At 52.4% G+C, this 13,193-nt stretch overlaps 1 protein-coding gene across 8 annotated transcripts in view; it reads right to left on the reverse strand.

The window, feature by feature from the left end:
* TNS1 (tensin 1) overlaps nt 1-13,193 on the reverse strand; it is a 211,367-nt gene that overhangs the window by 112,047 nt on the left and 86,127 nt on the right. For all 8 annotated transcript variants that reach the window (XM_055380501.2, XM_055380498.2, XM_063695195.1 and 5 more), the window contains one exon: nt 6,666-6,707. In XM_055380501.2, the coding sequence (XP_055236476.2) occupies nt 6,666-6,707 (42 nt within the window). The remainder of the gene's footprint in view (nt 1-6,665; nt 6,708-13,193) is intronic.

Here is a 13,193-nt window from a genome sequence, read left to right on the forward strand (position 1 = left end):
GCCTTGAAGCCACACTGAGCATCTATACCAGCCCAGCCCTCCCCTGGCAGTCCCTCCCTGCCAAGCCACCCTGAAACTGGCAGCAGACTCCCAGCTCTAACACCCTGCTTTGGGTCACTTCCCCACTCAGGGACCCAGGATAGCCCTTAGTGCTTAGCACATCAAGTTCAAGTTCCCCAGTGTGGTTTGTGGACTCCTCCAATATCTGGCCCCTTCTCCCTCCAGCCACTCCACTGCTTGCTCTCTCTTCTCCAGCGTGCAGCCTCTGTTCACAGCTGCTCAGGCCCACCAGGCCTGTCACGCTCGTCCCTGCCCCCATTCCTGCACTCACACTGCTCCCACCACAAGCCCCAGGCAGGGCCACCAAGGGTTGTTTGGGCCCTGGTGATACAAGATTGCCTGGTTCTCTCTTCCCGCCAGCAAGAGAGACTTGCCCAAAACATTTACACTAGATTGCCTGGCCGTCTTTCAGACTCAGCAATTGGTACCAAGGTCCTACGCCCTTTCTGTTTCAGCCCTGCTACCTTCCAAAACGCCCTCCCTCCTTCCTTCCTCTCTTCTATTTGTTCCAGACTTAAACTAGGCTTGAACAGAAGGCAGGTTTCCCCAACCACCACAGCACAAGCAAATCACTTCCTCCCCTGAACACCAAGGCTACCACCTCTGGCCAAAACCCCAGAATCAGGCACTATTTCCATAGTGTGGTTCTCTCTCTCCCACTGAACAGAGGGTTCCCTGAGGTCAGGACCCTTCACCCTACTTGGGCCTTTCAAAGTGGGGGTTACATGGGAGGTATTCAGCACATTCAGGGATGCCTGGACCTCTGTGGATCTTGTCACTTTGTAACGCAGCCAAATGACAGGACCTCAGTGAGCCTGAGGACTTCTACCCAGGCAGCTCCCTGTGGAGCTGGTGCTTCCATCAGCATGGTGCCTTATACCTGATAGGTATCAATAAGAATGTTTTGGGTTTTTTTGTTTTGTTTTTGTTTTTGTTTTGAGACGGAGTCTCGCTCTGTCGCCAGACTGGAGTGCAGTGGTGCGATCTCAGCCCACTGCAGCCTCTGCCTCAGCCTCCCAAGTAGCTAGGACTACAGGCACAAGCCACCACGCCCAGCTAATTTTTGTATTTTTAGTAGAGACGGGGTTTCACCATGTTAGCCAGGATGGTCTCGATCTCTTGACCTTGTGATCCACCCGCCTCAGCATCCCAAAGTGCTGGGATTATAGGCGTGAGCCACCGCGCCCAGCCTAAATGCTATTCTTTAAGGAGCACTTTGAACCCCTTTTGGCAAATGAGGAGCTGAGTTTCCTCCTCTTTCTGAGGACCTCTACCTACCAAGTTCTACTTTGCAGAACAAGGGAAAATGAATCCATTTGTCTTTCAGCATATTCTCACTCCCATTCTGTGCCCATCCCACGTCTTCTCTCTCTAGGCTAAGCAGCCCTAGGGGTTGCACAAGTTGGGGTTTTCAACCTCCCTCCCCATGCTCAGCATCCTCTTGGGAATGCAATGCTCAGAGTTTGCCCCTCCCCTTTGAAAATCAGCCATTTTTTCAGGATTTCCCAAGGATGGCCACCCATGGCCTGCCCAGTGCCTTGGGATGAAATGCATCAGGTCAGAGTTCAGGCTGACTGAAGTGACTGTACATCACCCTTGATGGAGCGAGCCCGCACACTGAAGCTGAGTGCTCCACTCTCTTTCTCTGCTTCCAGTTAACATCACACCCTTCTCTGCTTCCATGAGGCAGCACGGTGCCTCAGATCTGACACTGGGAGACCTTCAGAAAGTCACTTAAGAAGATCAGGGCCTGTTTCTTTATCTGCAAAAGAACAGGATGGGACTAGATAGCGTCTAAAGTCCTCTCCACCCTGTGGCTCCAGGTCTACTCCATGCCCATCTGTCTTCAAGAAGCACTGACAACTGTGGCAGAAAGGAACCCTGAAGCCCCAGCACGTAGAACAGTGCCTGGCACTGAGGGGTCCTAAGCCCAGGGGGTAGGTGCTCAAGAGATATGTATTGGTAAGATGGCTGGATGGTTACATGGATGGACAGACCCTCCCTCAAATCCCAAGCCTACTGGCAAACAGAGAAGCTAGCTGTTTAGAAAGAGGGGCTCAGGAGAAGCCCATCATCCGGCAACATCGGGTACTTAAATCAGGAGCAAGCACCGAGGGCAGCCTGGGGAGAAACACAGACCAAGAATCCACTCCTGACCCAGCCCTGCCACTGCGAGCTGTGTGACCATGAACAAGGCACCCAGTTTGCTCCATGTACAGTTTGTTCCTGTCTTCTCAGGATGGGCTTGGGCCTGCCAGGCTTCCACACAAGTCACTGTGAGGTCCCAATGGCCCCACGTCATGGAAAAGGCTTTGAAAACGGCAAGTGCTATGCAAGTGACAGTGACGTCAGTTATTATTCATGCTTAGGAGGGTGAACTCTGGTGCCAGACCACCGTGTCAGAATCCCAGCTCCCCCTTTTAATAGCTCTGTGGCCTTCAGCTTCAGTTCTTCATCTGTGACATTGGGACCATCACAGCACCTCCCTCATTGCACTGTAATCAGGATTCAATCAGTTTATTTTTGTAAAGTGTTTAGAACGAAGCTCGGCAGATATGAAGTTCCAGTAAAGGGTTAATCTCTCACTGTTGCTATTACTATTATGAGTGAAACCAGCCTCCTCGGGCTCCCATGGTGTCCCCCTGCAATCCAAGCACGATTTCCTACTGGGCAATTCCTATTCCCCCATTCACCTCCTCCCCTCCAGACCCCCCACCCTGACCTGCAGACCTCCAAGTCATTCTACAGGGATGTTCCAAGCCCCTGTGCTGGGCCTGCCTGGGCAAGTAGAAGCAATGTGCACATCATTCCACCCCCAGTGCAGCTCTCCCGCACACAGAAGACCTGACATCCGCCGACCTTGGTGCCCAACCCATTTGGCGATCACCCTTGAAAAATTCCTTTGACTTATTTTTCAGAGGTTGAGAAAAGCTGCTTCAGCTCTTTGCAAGGATCAGGAGTGTCCGTGGCAAACAAGCCCTCTTGCCTCTCCATCCTGCCCCACCAGTGCCCCATAGGAGGGTGGTGACCCTAGGTCCCTTCTACCCAAGGCCTTGGGCAACATCTGTTGAGTAAGATGAAAACATGGTTGAAGATTAAGCCACTTTACCCTGGCTGGCCCGGGCACAGGTTGGGAAATGTATTTGGCTGTCAGGGCCTGAAGCTGGGCAGAAATTCTATGTCTGGGATGAGAGGTCCTAATCCCAGGGGTTGGAATTTAAGCAAGATCAGTGAGAAGGCCAGACAGAGACCTGGAACTGAACTGAGACATGAAGAAAACACAACACACAGAAGGACAGACACACCATGAGGGACAGGGAATGGGCAGGGAGGCCGGAGAGCAGCCTACCGAGGCTGAAGGGCAGGCAACAAATGGAAAAGGAAGGAAAAATACAAACCCGCCCTTTCCTCCCTCTTGTGAACCTGTTCAAAGCACTTGCCTCACCCGCCCGTGAGGAAACAGGTGCTGAGTGCTCCTGGGGAAGCCAAACTTTCTCCCGGTTTCCCCTGGGCCACTTTCCCACTCCCCAGGGACAGTAGCAGAGCTTCCAGCTGAAGGCAGCTGCCACCCTCCCCCATGGCCCCCCACCTTTAGGACTCGACAGCCCCACCCATTCACCAGCTAGGGAACATGGAGTCATAGCAGTCCTGTTTATTGAGTACCTAATCTGCCAGACATCGGGCTGAATGCCTTCCTTCCAGCCATTCAAGAAACATATATAGAGCACCTACCGTGTGCAAGGCAGCGGGGACACAGCACCGAACAAAATAGATAAAAATTCCTTGTCCTAATGGAGTTTACATGCTGGCGTGGGCAAAGCCCCTTAAACAAGATAAATAAGTAAAATGCATAGTGTATCGGGGCGATGCATGCTGAGGGGCAGTGGAAGCATGGAAGGGAGACTGGGTGCTGGGGAAAGGGAAATGCTGACACTTGAATAAAAATTTGAGGTTCGGCCGGGCGCGCAGTAGCTCATGCCTGTAATTCCAGCACTTTGAGAGGCCGAGGCGGGAGGATTATTTGAGTTCAGGAGTTCAAGCCAACCTAGCCAACCTAATGAAACCCCATCTCTACTAAAAATGCAAAAATTAGCAAGGTGTGGTGCTGTGCACCTGTAGTCCCAGCTACTCAGGAGGCTGAGGCGGGAGAAATGCTTGAACCCAGGAGGTGGAGGTTGCAGTGAGCCAAGATCACACCACTGCACTCCAGCCTGGGCAACAGAGCGAGACTGTTCTCAAAAAAAAAAAAAAAAAAAAAAAAAGACTTGAGACTGGCGGAAAAGCCTTGTGGGTATCTGTGGGAAGAGCATTCCAGGCAGGGGGAATAGTAAGTGCAGAGGCCTGGAGGTATCATATATGTTCAAGAACCAGCAGGAAGGCCGGGCGGCTGAAACAGAATGAGTGAGGTGCTGAGAAGGAGATGAGGTGAGACAGGAAAATGAAAAGACACAGGTGAACGAGAAGGAGCTGTGGCAAAAGGAAACCTGTCACGTAGGGCTGCTTGGGCCAATGGAAGAACCTGAGCTTTTGCTCCAGTGAGGTGGGCCAGCATTGAAGGACTTGGAAAACAGATGAATTAAATGGATTAATGTGCTCACTTTGGTCTTTTGGCAGCCTTACAGCATAGGTACCGTCACTAACTTCCATTATGAAGAAGAGAAACGGAGGTCCAGGGAGGTTAGCAATGTCAGGGTCGTACACCAGGGAGCCGGGGAGCTGGGATGCAGAAGGAGGTGGTCTAACTCCCTCGCTCTTTACTGCTGGGGAGGCGGGTTGTGACTCAGGCAGGGGAACCTCTGGGAGCACTGTCTGGTGACACAGCCATTTCACCACCAGGTGGCTGATCCAGCCTCCTCGAAGGGCAGAGCCCCCTGCACAGGTGGGGCACATCACAGAGACACGCAGCCTTGCTCAGGCACGAGTCTCTTCTGGATTCTAACTGCAGTCCCCCCAGCTGGAATGCCAACCTATTCCCTTTTGTCCTAACCTCTGACTGCTCTTCATGTAAACAAAGCTCATGAGACTCCTGGCAGCCAGACATCTAGCTTCTGCCTGGTGGTCCCTAAACCCTGAACCCCCAGCCTCATAAAGCAGCCAAGGACATTCTGTTCTTAGCCACAAGGTGGGAGTTCAGCTGGAATAAGGAGAAATGTACACTCACCCCTCCCCGCCCGCCCTCCTCGGACTCCCATGGTGTCCCTCTGCAATCCAAGCGCGATTTCTTGCTGGCAGTTCCAAGACGGACTGCACTCCACCCCCAGCCCCCGCTGTTGCCAGATGACCCTCCACTGGGCTCCGTGTGAATAACGCTCCACATCTGCAGCAGTAGGGCTGGGCAGCACAGAGGCCCGGGAGAGCCTGGCCCTAGTGAGACCAGGGAAGGAGGGACCACTGCAAAGAAGGTAAACAACCCCAGCAGGGCCTGAGCCGGAGCATGCAGAGCAGTGACACTCAGAGTCCCAAGCACTTCTGTGCACTTCATTTCACTCCATCACCACCCTGAATAGGGAGGGAGGGAGGGAGAGGGAACACTCATCAACATGGAGGGGCCCCTTGGAGCATCTCCACAGCAAGGAAAATTGAGGTCCAGAAAGAAACAGTATGGGACCAGCCCCTTGTCATACAGCAAGTGGATATTGATGAAAGGAAGGAGACTCTGGCCTGACTGAGCACCCAGTGTCTGGGCTGAGCAAGTCACGACAGAGGTGTGTGAGGTACCTACAACTGCCTGGGCCCCAGGACAGCCGCGCCCCGCCCCAGGCTCCTGCCGACATTAGTACTGCCACAGGCAACTCCACAACCTGATCCGATTGTGCCCGCAAGGTGTCCTTCCGGGACACACCCACACACCTGTACACAGGCACACAGGTGCATGCAGGCAGCCCCCTGCCTTCCCTAGCAGCCCTCAGAGCCTTGTCTGCCTCTAGGGCCATGGTGGGGAGGAAGAAGACCTCTGAAGGGTGAGAAGGTGGCGAGAGGCAGGAAGGAAGAGTGCCCAGTGTGCCAAATCAGCCCAGCTGGCATCAGGGTGGAGCAGGGCCCTCTCTACAGCCCACAACTCACAGGGATCCCACCCCAGTCCAGGCTATGGTGCAAGCCTGATTCGGGGGTGACGGGAAGAGGAGTGGGGGAAATGGAAAGGGAGCAGAAAAGCAAAGTCAAGCCAAGGGGCTTAGGGGCAGAACAGAGGTCGCCTGTAGGGAAAAACTGCCCAGGTGAATGGACTCTGAGGGTCATCCCCTGCCTCCAGCCCCAGGGTGCCTGACCCGGGACCAGGCAGGCAGAAGGAGATGCCGTGGCAGCCCCTGGTCCTCTGAGTCCCGAGACAACAGGCACCTGGCCAGGACTGGAGACACACAAGATGCCCTTTTATGGGTTTTTCTAAGGACGCAAGTCTCAAGGTTGGAAATAGCAGGCACTGCATCTCATCAGAAGGGACCTCATGACTCATTTCCTCCCAGGCCCGCTTCGGCCCAGGGAGGTCGACCCTCCTCCTCCACCTAATTGTCCGTTACCAACATATTTGGGTCTAAAGAAAGCTGCAGCTGGGAGCTGCGGAGGGAGGGGAGGCAGGGCTTGCAGGGCAAGGAAGGGCTGTCACTCACCACCAGCTCATGGTTGGATGGAGGAACGCAGGGGGCAGCCACCTGTGGAAGGAACAGAGAACAGGCAGGTGAGCATATCTTGTCTCTAGAGAGAGCCAGCACCTCCTGAGTTCACCCCACACCTCCCCCTGCTTCATTCCCTCACACGGGCTGACACCTTCTGGGTTGAGAGTTCTTCAGCAGACTATGGAGCAACACAGAAAAACTACTCCAGCAATAATGCCTGGGAAAGGGAGCGGGGGCCACAGAAGGCAAAAATGAAATGAGCGTCACAATTAAAATTCTGTGACAAATATGCACATGCTGGGAGACTGGAGATCACTGCACCGGCATTTCAATAACAGAAGCTTCAGGTAATAAGAAGAAGGATTTTTTTTTTTTTTTTTTTGCTCTATGTCCTGAATTTTCTACAATATGGTAAAATTCATTTTACATTTTTAAAAACTGTGATTAGGACCATCATCAGAAAAGGGAGAGTCACCTCCTTGTTTCTCCCCATTGCTAAGGGATCTCACCCAAAGGTCAGAGCTGCAGAAGGCTCCTACCAGCTCCGGCACTTTCCCGGAGCATGCATGAAATGGGTTGGTAAAGGGACCCACAAGCCCTTCCAAAGAAAGCCATGAGTGTGGCTAACACATGTGGAAGGCTTGGAGAGGCAGAAGCACTCTCTGTGAGTGAGCTATGATCTTCACCAGTTTCACGATCCTCATCTTCCTCTCTGATCCAGAGAAGGAGATGGCAACTTGAACCTCCAGACAGAGGGAAGAAGGGAGAGGGGGAGAGTAGAGGGGAGGGAGGGAGAGGGAAGAGGAGAGTGGAGGGGAGGGAGCGAGAGGGAGGAGGAGAGTAGAGGGGAGGGAGGGAAGGCTCCATCGCTCTCTTCCCTGAGATAACATTCCCCTGGCGAGGCCTGGCAGGCGAGCCATTACCCTGACAATTAGCAGGGGCATTTATCAGAGACTGAATGTGCTCCTTTTTTCTAGCCAGGACACGTTTTTCTTGGAGCTCAGTCCTCAACCTTGGCTCCGATTCCCAACCTGAACACCAGGCAAGGGGCCCACAGTGGGCACAGAGTGGGAGACTCTCCCTCGGGCATGAGGTTATCTGGGAACAAGCCATGGATGTCCAAAGAGGGGGTAGCTGCCTCCCCCAGACAGTGGGCAACCCCTCCCCACCCACCAGCCCGGTGGAGTGGTGGCAGCAAGAGCCCTCAGCCCAGCCCCAGCTGGTGCTGACTGGGCATTGGGCACCCTAGCTGAGCCCTCCCTCCAGCTGACCGCATGCTGTCATCCCAGCAGCCCAGGGATTCCCCAGGCTTGACACAGCAGCCCAGATAAGGCCAGCACCTGTGGGACAGTGTGCTCCAAGCTCTGGAAGGGGCAGAGGTGGCTGGGAGTTGGCATTCCTGGGTTCTTGACACAGTCAGGCTATAGACTCCCTGCCCAACTCATTCTCCAGCAAAGAGGCCCAAATGGAGTCCTAGCATTTATTCCTCTTTGCTCCACAGAATTCTAGGACTGGTGGGAGAAGAACAGGGGGCCGAACAGAACCAACAACAATAATACCCAATACTATTGAGTGTGTACTAGATGACAGGCATGATTATAAATGCTTTACCTCTGTTAACATTTTTAATCCTTTCAATAACCCAGTAAGGTGGGTTACTATTGTTATTCCCACAGTTGCGGTGCGCGGGGCATGGATGGGTTAAATTGCCTAAGGTCACACAGCTGATAAGTGGCCGAGATTTGAACCCAGGCAGTCTAAGTCCCAAGATGAGATGTGAAGGGAAGCTTATCATTCGTGGCCCCAATTTCGGAAGAATGAGGAGACACAGGGGGAACAGAACTGCCCCCAGAAGCCCGGGGTCCTTAATCCACACCAGCACGGGGCTATGAGTGATTGTTTTAGAAGAGGCCTCTGAGAGACAGAGCCCAGGGCTGGGGGAGAGGGTGCCAGGGTAATAGACTGGGAGGGAAGGGGAGGTCCCCAGAGCTGGCTGTGGCCTGCAGGGCTCTCTGCTTACCCTGCCCACGAGACCAGGTCTCAGCTACAGGGGACACTGCTGTCCCTGCCAAGCACAGCACCAAACCCTGCTCTGGGGACTGGGAGGTTTCAAGGTCAGGGGCCAGGGCCCCAGGGTGCCTCCTCCCAACCCACTCTGTCACCATGGGTCCCTCAGTCCTGGGGGAGGGAGTACAATTCCCAGGACAGCACCCTTGCTGTGTTCTTTTTCTGAGCTTGGGCTGGGCAGGGACCGCGAGCCAGGCCAAGCTGCCAGAAGACGGGCTGATGCCTGCCACTGCCAGGGCCCCAGGTTCCACCAGTCCCCTCCCTCACAGGAGGTGTGTTTCTGCTCTCCATTTAGAAGCTGGGGATTGGAAAAGGGAGGGAGGGGGTTATGGCTACATTTTGAACCAGCAGCAGAAGAGACAGGTGTTCTCTGAGACGAAGAGAAAGGACTCCCTCCCAGACCTACTCTCAGGCAGTGGACAGGAGGGGGCCCAGGTATCCTGACCGCAGGTCCCTTCCCTGGCCTCCGGAGGCAGAGGCACCCCCTAAGAACCTGGCCCTGCGGGGGAGCTGTCAAGTCCCAGCCCGATGGCCTGATGCCTGGGTGCCCCCTCGTGGCCTGCCACCCCCCACGGCGTCCTCCATCCTCCGCCCACAGCCGTGCATTCCAGGCCCACTGGCCGGCCAGCCCACTGACTTTGTTGTGTGTTTCAGTGTTTCTTGTCTCTCTCTTTTTTTTCAAGCAGAGAAATGTTTCCTTAAAAGGCTCTCGCCTTCCCTCCGGCACCCTGGCCCCTGGCCACCCTCTCAGGAGCCCGGAATGTGCCAGGGAGAGCCAGGGCCCCCTGCCACTCTGTGGCCCATGCCCTGTGGCCCCACAGTCCTGGAGTCCCCAGGGGGCCCAGGTAAGGAAGCCTCCCTCTGCAGGGGGCAGACTCTGGGGGTGGCTATGGGGGGTCTTGGTGCCAGCGCTGTCATAGGCTCACCTCCCAAAGCTGTCAGTGCAGGATTCCAGGGCTCAGACCCAGAAAGTCAGCCTCAGGTAAGCCCCCTTCCCCCAGTGGACCTCAAGCAAAACCATTTAGACATTGGGAACTGACAGGGTGTCCTCCTCAATCTTTTCACTCTCAATAACATAGCAATAAAAGTCACAGCAGCAAATAAACTCCCATCACCCTTGCTCTGTGCCAGGCACTGTTCTCAGCAGTTTGCACTAATCAACTCATTTAATTCGCGTAACAATGCTGAGCATTGTCATTATTATCCCCATTTTGTGGATGAGAAGACTGAGGCACATAGAGGCTAATGAGTTGGCCAACAGGAGGCACAATGCAAAGTCAGGGTCCGGGTCTGGAGACATGCTCTTGTCCTCTATGCTAGAAACACACACATCCACGGAGCCATCCACAGCCACAGGAACAATGCTCACGGAGTGAGTGCACTATGTCTACACTCAGCCCTTTGCTCACACTAACCAAAGCTTAGTTACTGTACCAAGCCCTTTGCTCTCATTGGATGCTATTACCCCCAATTCACAGATGAAGAAACTAAGGCATAGAAAGGTTAACAATTTGCCCAGCACTGCAGCAGAGCAGTCTGGCTCTGGAGGCTGCGAGGTGGAGCCCCGTGGGTGCAGCTGGGAGGTGAGCATGGTAGCCTCCCAGACCAGGGCTGATGCCTGGCACTCGTCAGCCCCCACACCCACTAGTATTTTCTCAACTTCAAAGGTCCCTGAGCACAATGCCAACAACAGGGCACACCCGTGCAGACTCCCCCAGGACCTGAGGGAAAAAGCACTAGAGAGCAGCCAGCCCAGGCAGGGAACTCCCTGCATGACCCAGGCTCTGCCCTCCTCTCCCTCTTCTTTCTATGCTCGGCCCCCTTGTCCGGGACCCGAAGCCACACACAGAGGTGGGTTCCCCTCAATCCCTCCAACATCTAGTTCTGTTCTTCCTTGGAGCCTGTGAGTATGCAGTTCCCTCTGTCTGGAATGCTCTTCCTCCAGCTGTCTGCGTAGCTGTGTCCTTCCTGTCCTTCTGGCTTTGGCTTAAATGTCACCACCCCAGAGACCCTCCCTAATTCCCTTATGTTTCTCTCTCTCTCACACACACACACACACACAGCCCCACACGATATTCTCTCTCCCACACTCATATCTCTGCCTTCACAGACCTTATTACAATTTGTAATTATAGGTGTGCGTGCTTCCTTGTCTATAATCTGTTTCCTCCTCTAGAAAACAAGTGTCATGAGGGCAGGAAGCACATCTTATCCGTCAAACTAGTCCAGCACAGAGCCAGCACACAGTAGGTACACAATAAATGTCTGTTGAAGAATGAAAGTGATTCAAGGCCTAAAGAAAGGAGGCACCTGTGGCCACTTGTGGCAACAATCGCTGCCATTTGTTAAGCACCTACTATGCACCAGGCACTGGGGCTAATTTTGTCATACACCCGATCTCTCTGAGACCCTCCAAGCCCGCAGAGTCAGCAATATTGCTCCCATTTCACATATGGAGAAACAGAGGCTCCACAGGATCATGAAGTTTGCCCAGGTTAATCAGCTGAGAAGGAGTTTAGATCATAATCCCACTACACCTGCATTTGTGAAAGACAAAATTTCTTGAGATCTTGGCCCTTTGGGTGTCTGGTGCAGTGGTTATGCAGTGGTGGCCCACTGAGGTTTTTGATCAGTCTCATCACAAGACTTAGGTTGTCTCATCATGGTATTTCAGGTGACTGCAGTTATAAAGCTGGGGGTACACAATTACCAACCACAGCAATATGTGTTTGTACATTTCCCTTTTGCTTACTTCTTTATGAATACGGTTCATCTGCTCATAATTGTTATACCAGTGTGACTATCATTAAACACCTAAGTGTTTATGCTTGCAAAAATATAAGTGCTATTATTGCCTATTTTATTGTGTAAAATGGCCTATGAAATGTTCTGTCATGTTTTTACATGTTTCTCAAACCAAACCCCTTTTAAAAATGTAAATAAATATCTTTTGTGTGTGTGTGTGGCCTGTGGACTCCAGGCATTTTTACGGTCTGTGGACTCCAGGCACTGCTCTTTGCAGGTCAAGAGAAAACCGAGGCGTCTGCCTAGCACTGCCCTTCTCACCTCCCAAACCTGCAAGTGGCAGGACCAGGGCCCCAACTGGGTGACACTCCTGTCCCCAGGCCACCAAGAAAGAGCCAACCTCTCAGCCTTGGTTATGTAAAATCCCAAACTCCTAAGCTTGCCCAGCCCTCCAAAGGGGCTGACCACACACACTCACACTCACCTGGCCCCTGGGACTGGAGAGGACAGCTTTGCCCCCAGCTTAAACGAGACCCACGTGCATCCGGGCATTCAGCATTTCATATAAGACTGAGTGGAAAAGGGGTCCCCCCACCATCTCCTGCTAGTCCCTTTTTCTTTACTGTGGTAAAATGCACATAACATAACACTTACTATTTTAACTATTTCTAAATGTATTCGGTGGCATTAAGTACATTCACGGTAATGTACAACCATTACCATTATCCATTTCTAGAAACTTTTCATCATCCCAAACATCCTCACACTCACTAGCCCTCATTTCCCCTCCCCCAAACCCCTGGTTACCTCTAATCTACTCTCTTTCTTTATGAATTTGCCTATTCTAGGTACCTCCTATAAGAGTAATCATATAATATTTGCCCTTTGATACCTGGCTTATTTTACTTAGTATTAGAGGCTGAATTCTATGTCCTCCTTCATATATTAAAGTCCTAACCCTCAGTAGCCTCAGAATGTGACTGTATTTGGAGACAGGGTCTTTAATGAGGTAACTAAGTTAAAATGAGGCCCTAATCCAATCTGACTGGTGTCCTTGTAAGTAGAGGAAACGAGGGCACAGAAATATACCAGGGAAGACCATGTGAAGGCACAGGGAGAAGGCGGCATCTCCAAGCCAAGAAGAGAGGTCTCAGGAGAAACCAACACTGCTCATACCTTGATCTCAGCCTCTGGATTCCAGCCTCCAGAACCATAAGAAAATTCATTTCTATTGTTTTAAGTCACCCGGCGTATGGTATTTTGTTATGGCAGCCCAAGCAGACTAATACCCTTAGCATCATATTTTCAAGAGTCATTCATGTTGTAGCATGTATGAGAACTTCTTTTTAAGGCTGAATACTGTTCCATTGTACATATTATACCACTTCGTGTTTTTCTATTCATCCATCCATGTACACTTGGGCTGCTTCCAGAGAAGTTCTTTGCTGACACCCACCTCACATCCCTGCCCCAAAAGTTACATGGCAGGGAAGGAAACTGGGGTTTGTAGAGCACCCACTGTGTGTCTCTGAGCTGGGTGCTTTACATACCTTATTTTTTGCGATCTTCTTGACAAGTTTTTCAGGTAAATGGGCTCGGAGAAGTTAAGCAATTTACCCCAAGTGGAATAACTAGTGGTAGTCATTGTGGCAGCAAGTGTTCGTTGCTAAGCTCTCTGCATGCCAAGCACTGTTCTAAGCTTTTGTGTAT

This window comes from Gorilla gorilla, chromosome 11, assembly GCF_029281585.2.
Source record: "Gorilla gorilla gorilla isolate KB3781 chromosome 11, NHGRI_mGorGor1-v2.1_pri, whole genome shotgun sequence".
NCBI classification, from domain to species: Eukaryota; Metazoa; Chordata; class Mammalia; order Primates; family Hominidae; genus Gorilla; species Gorilla gorilla.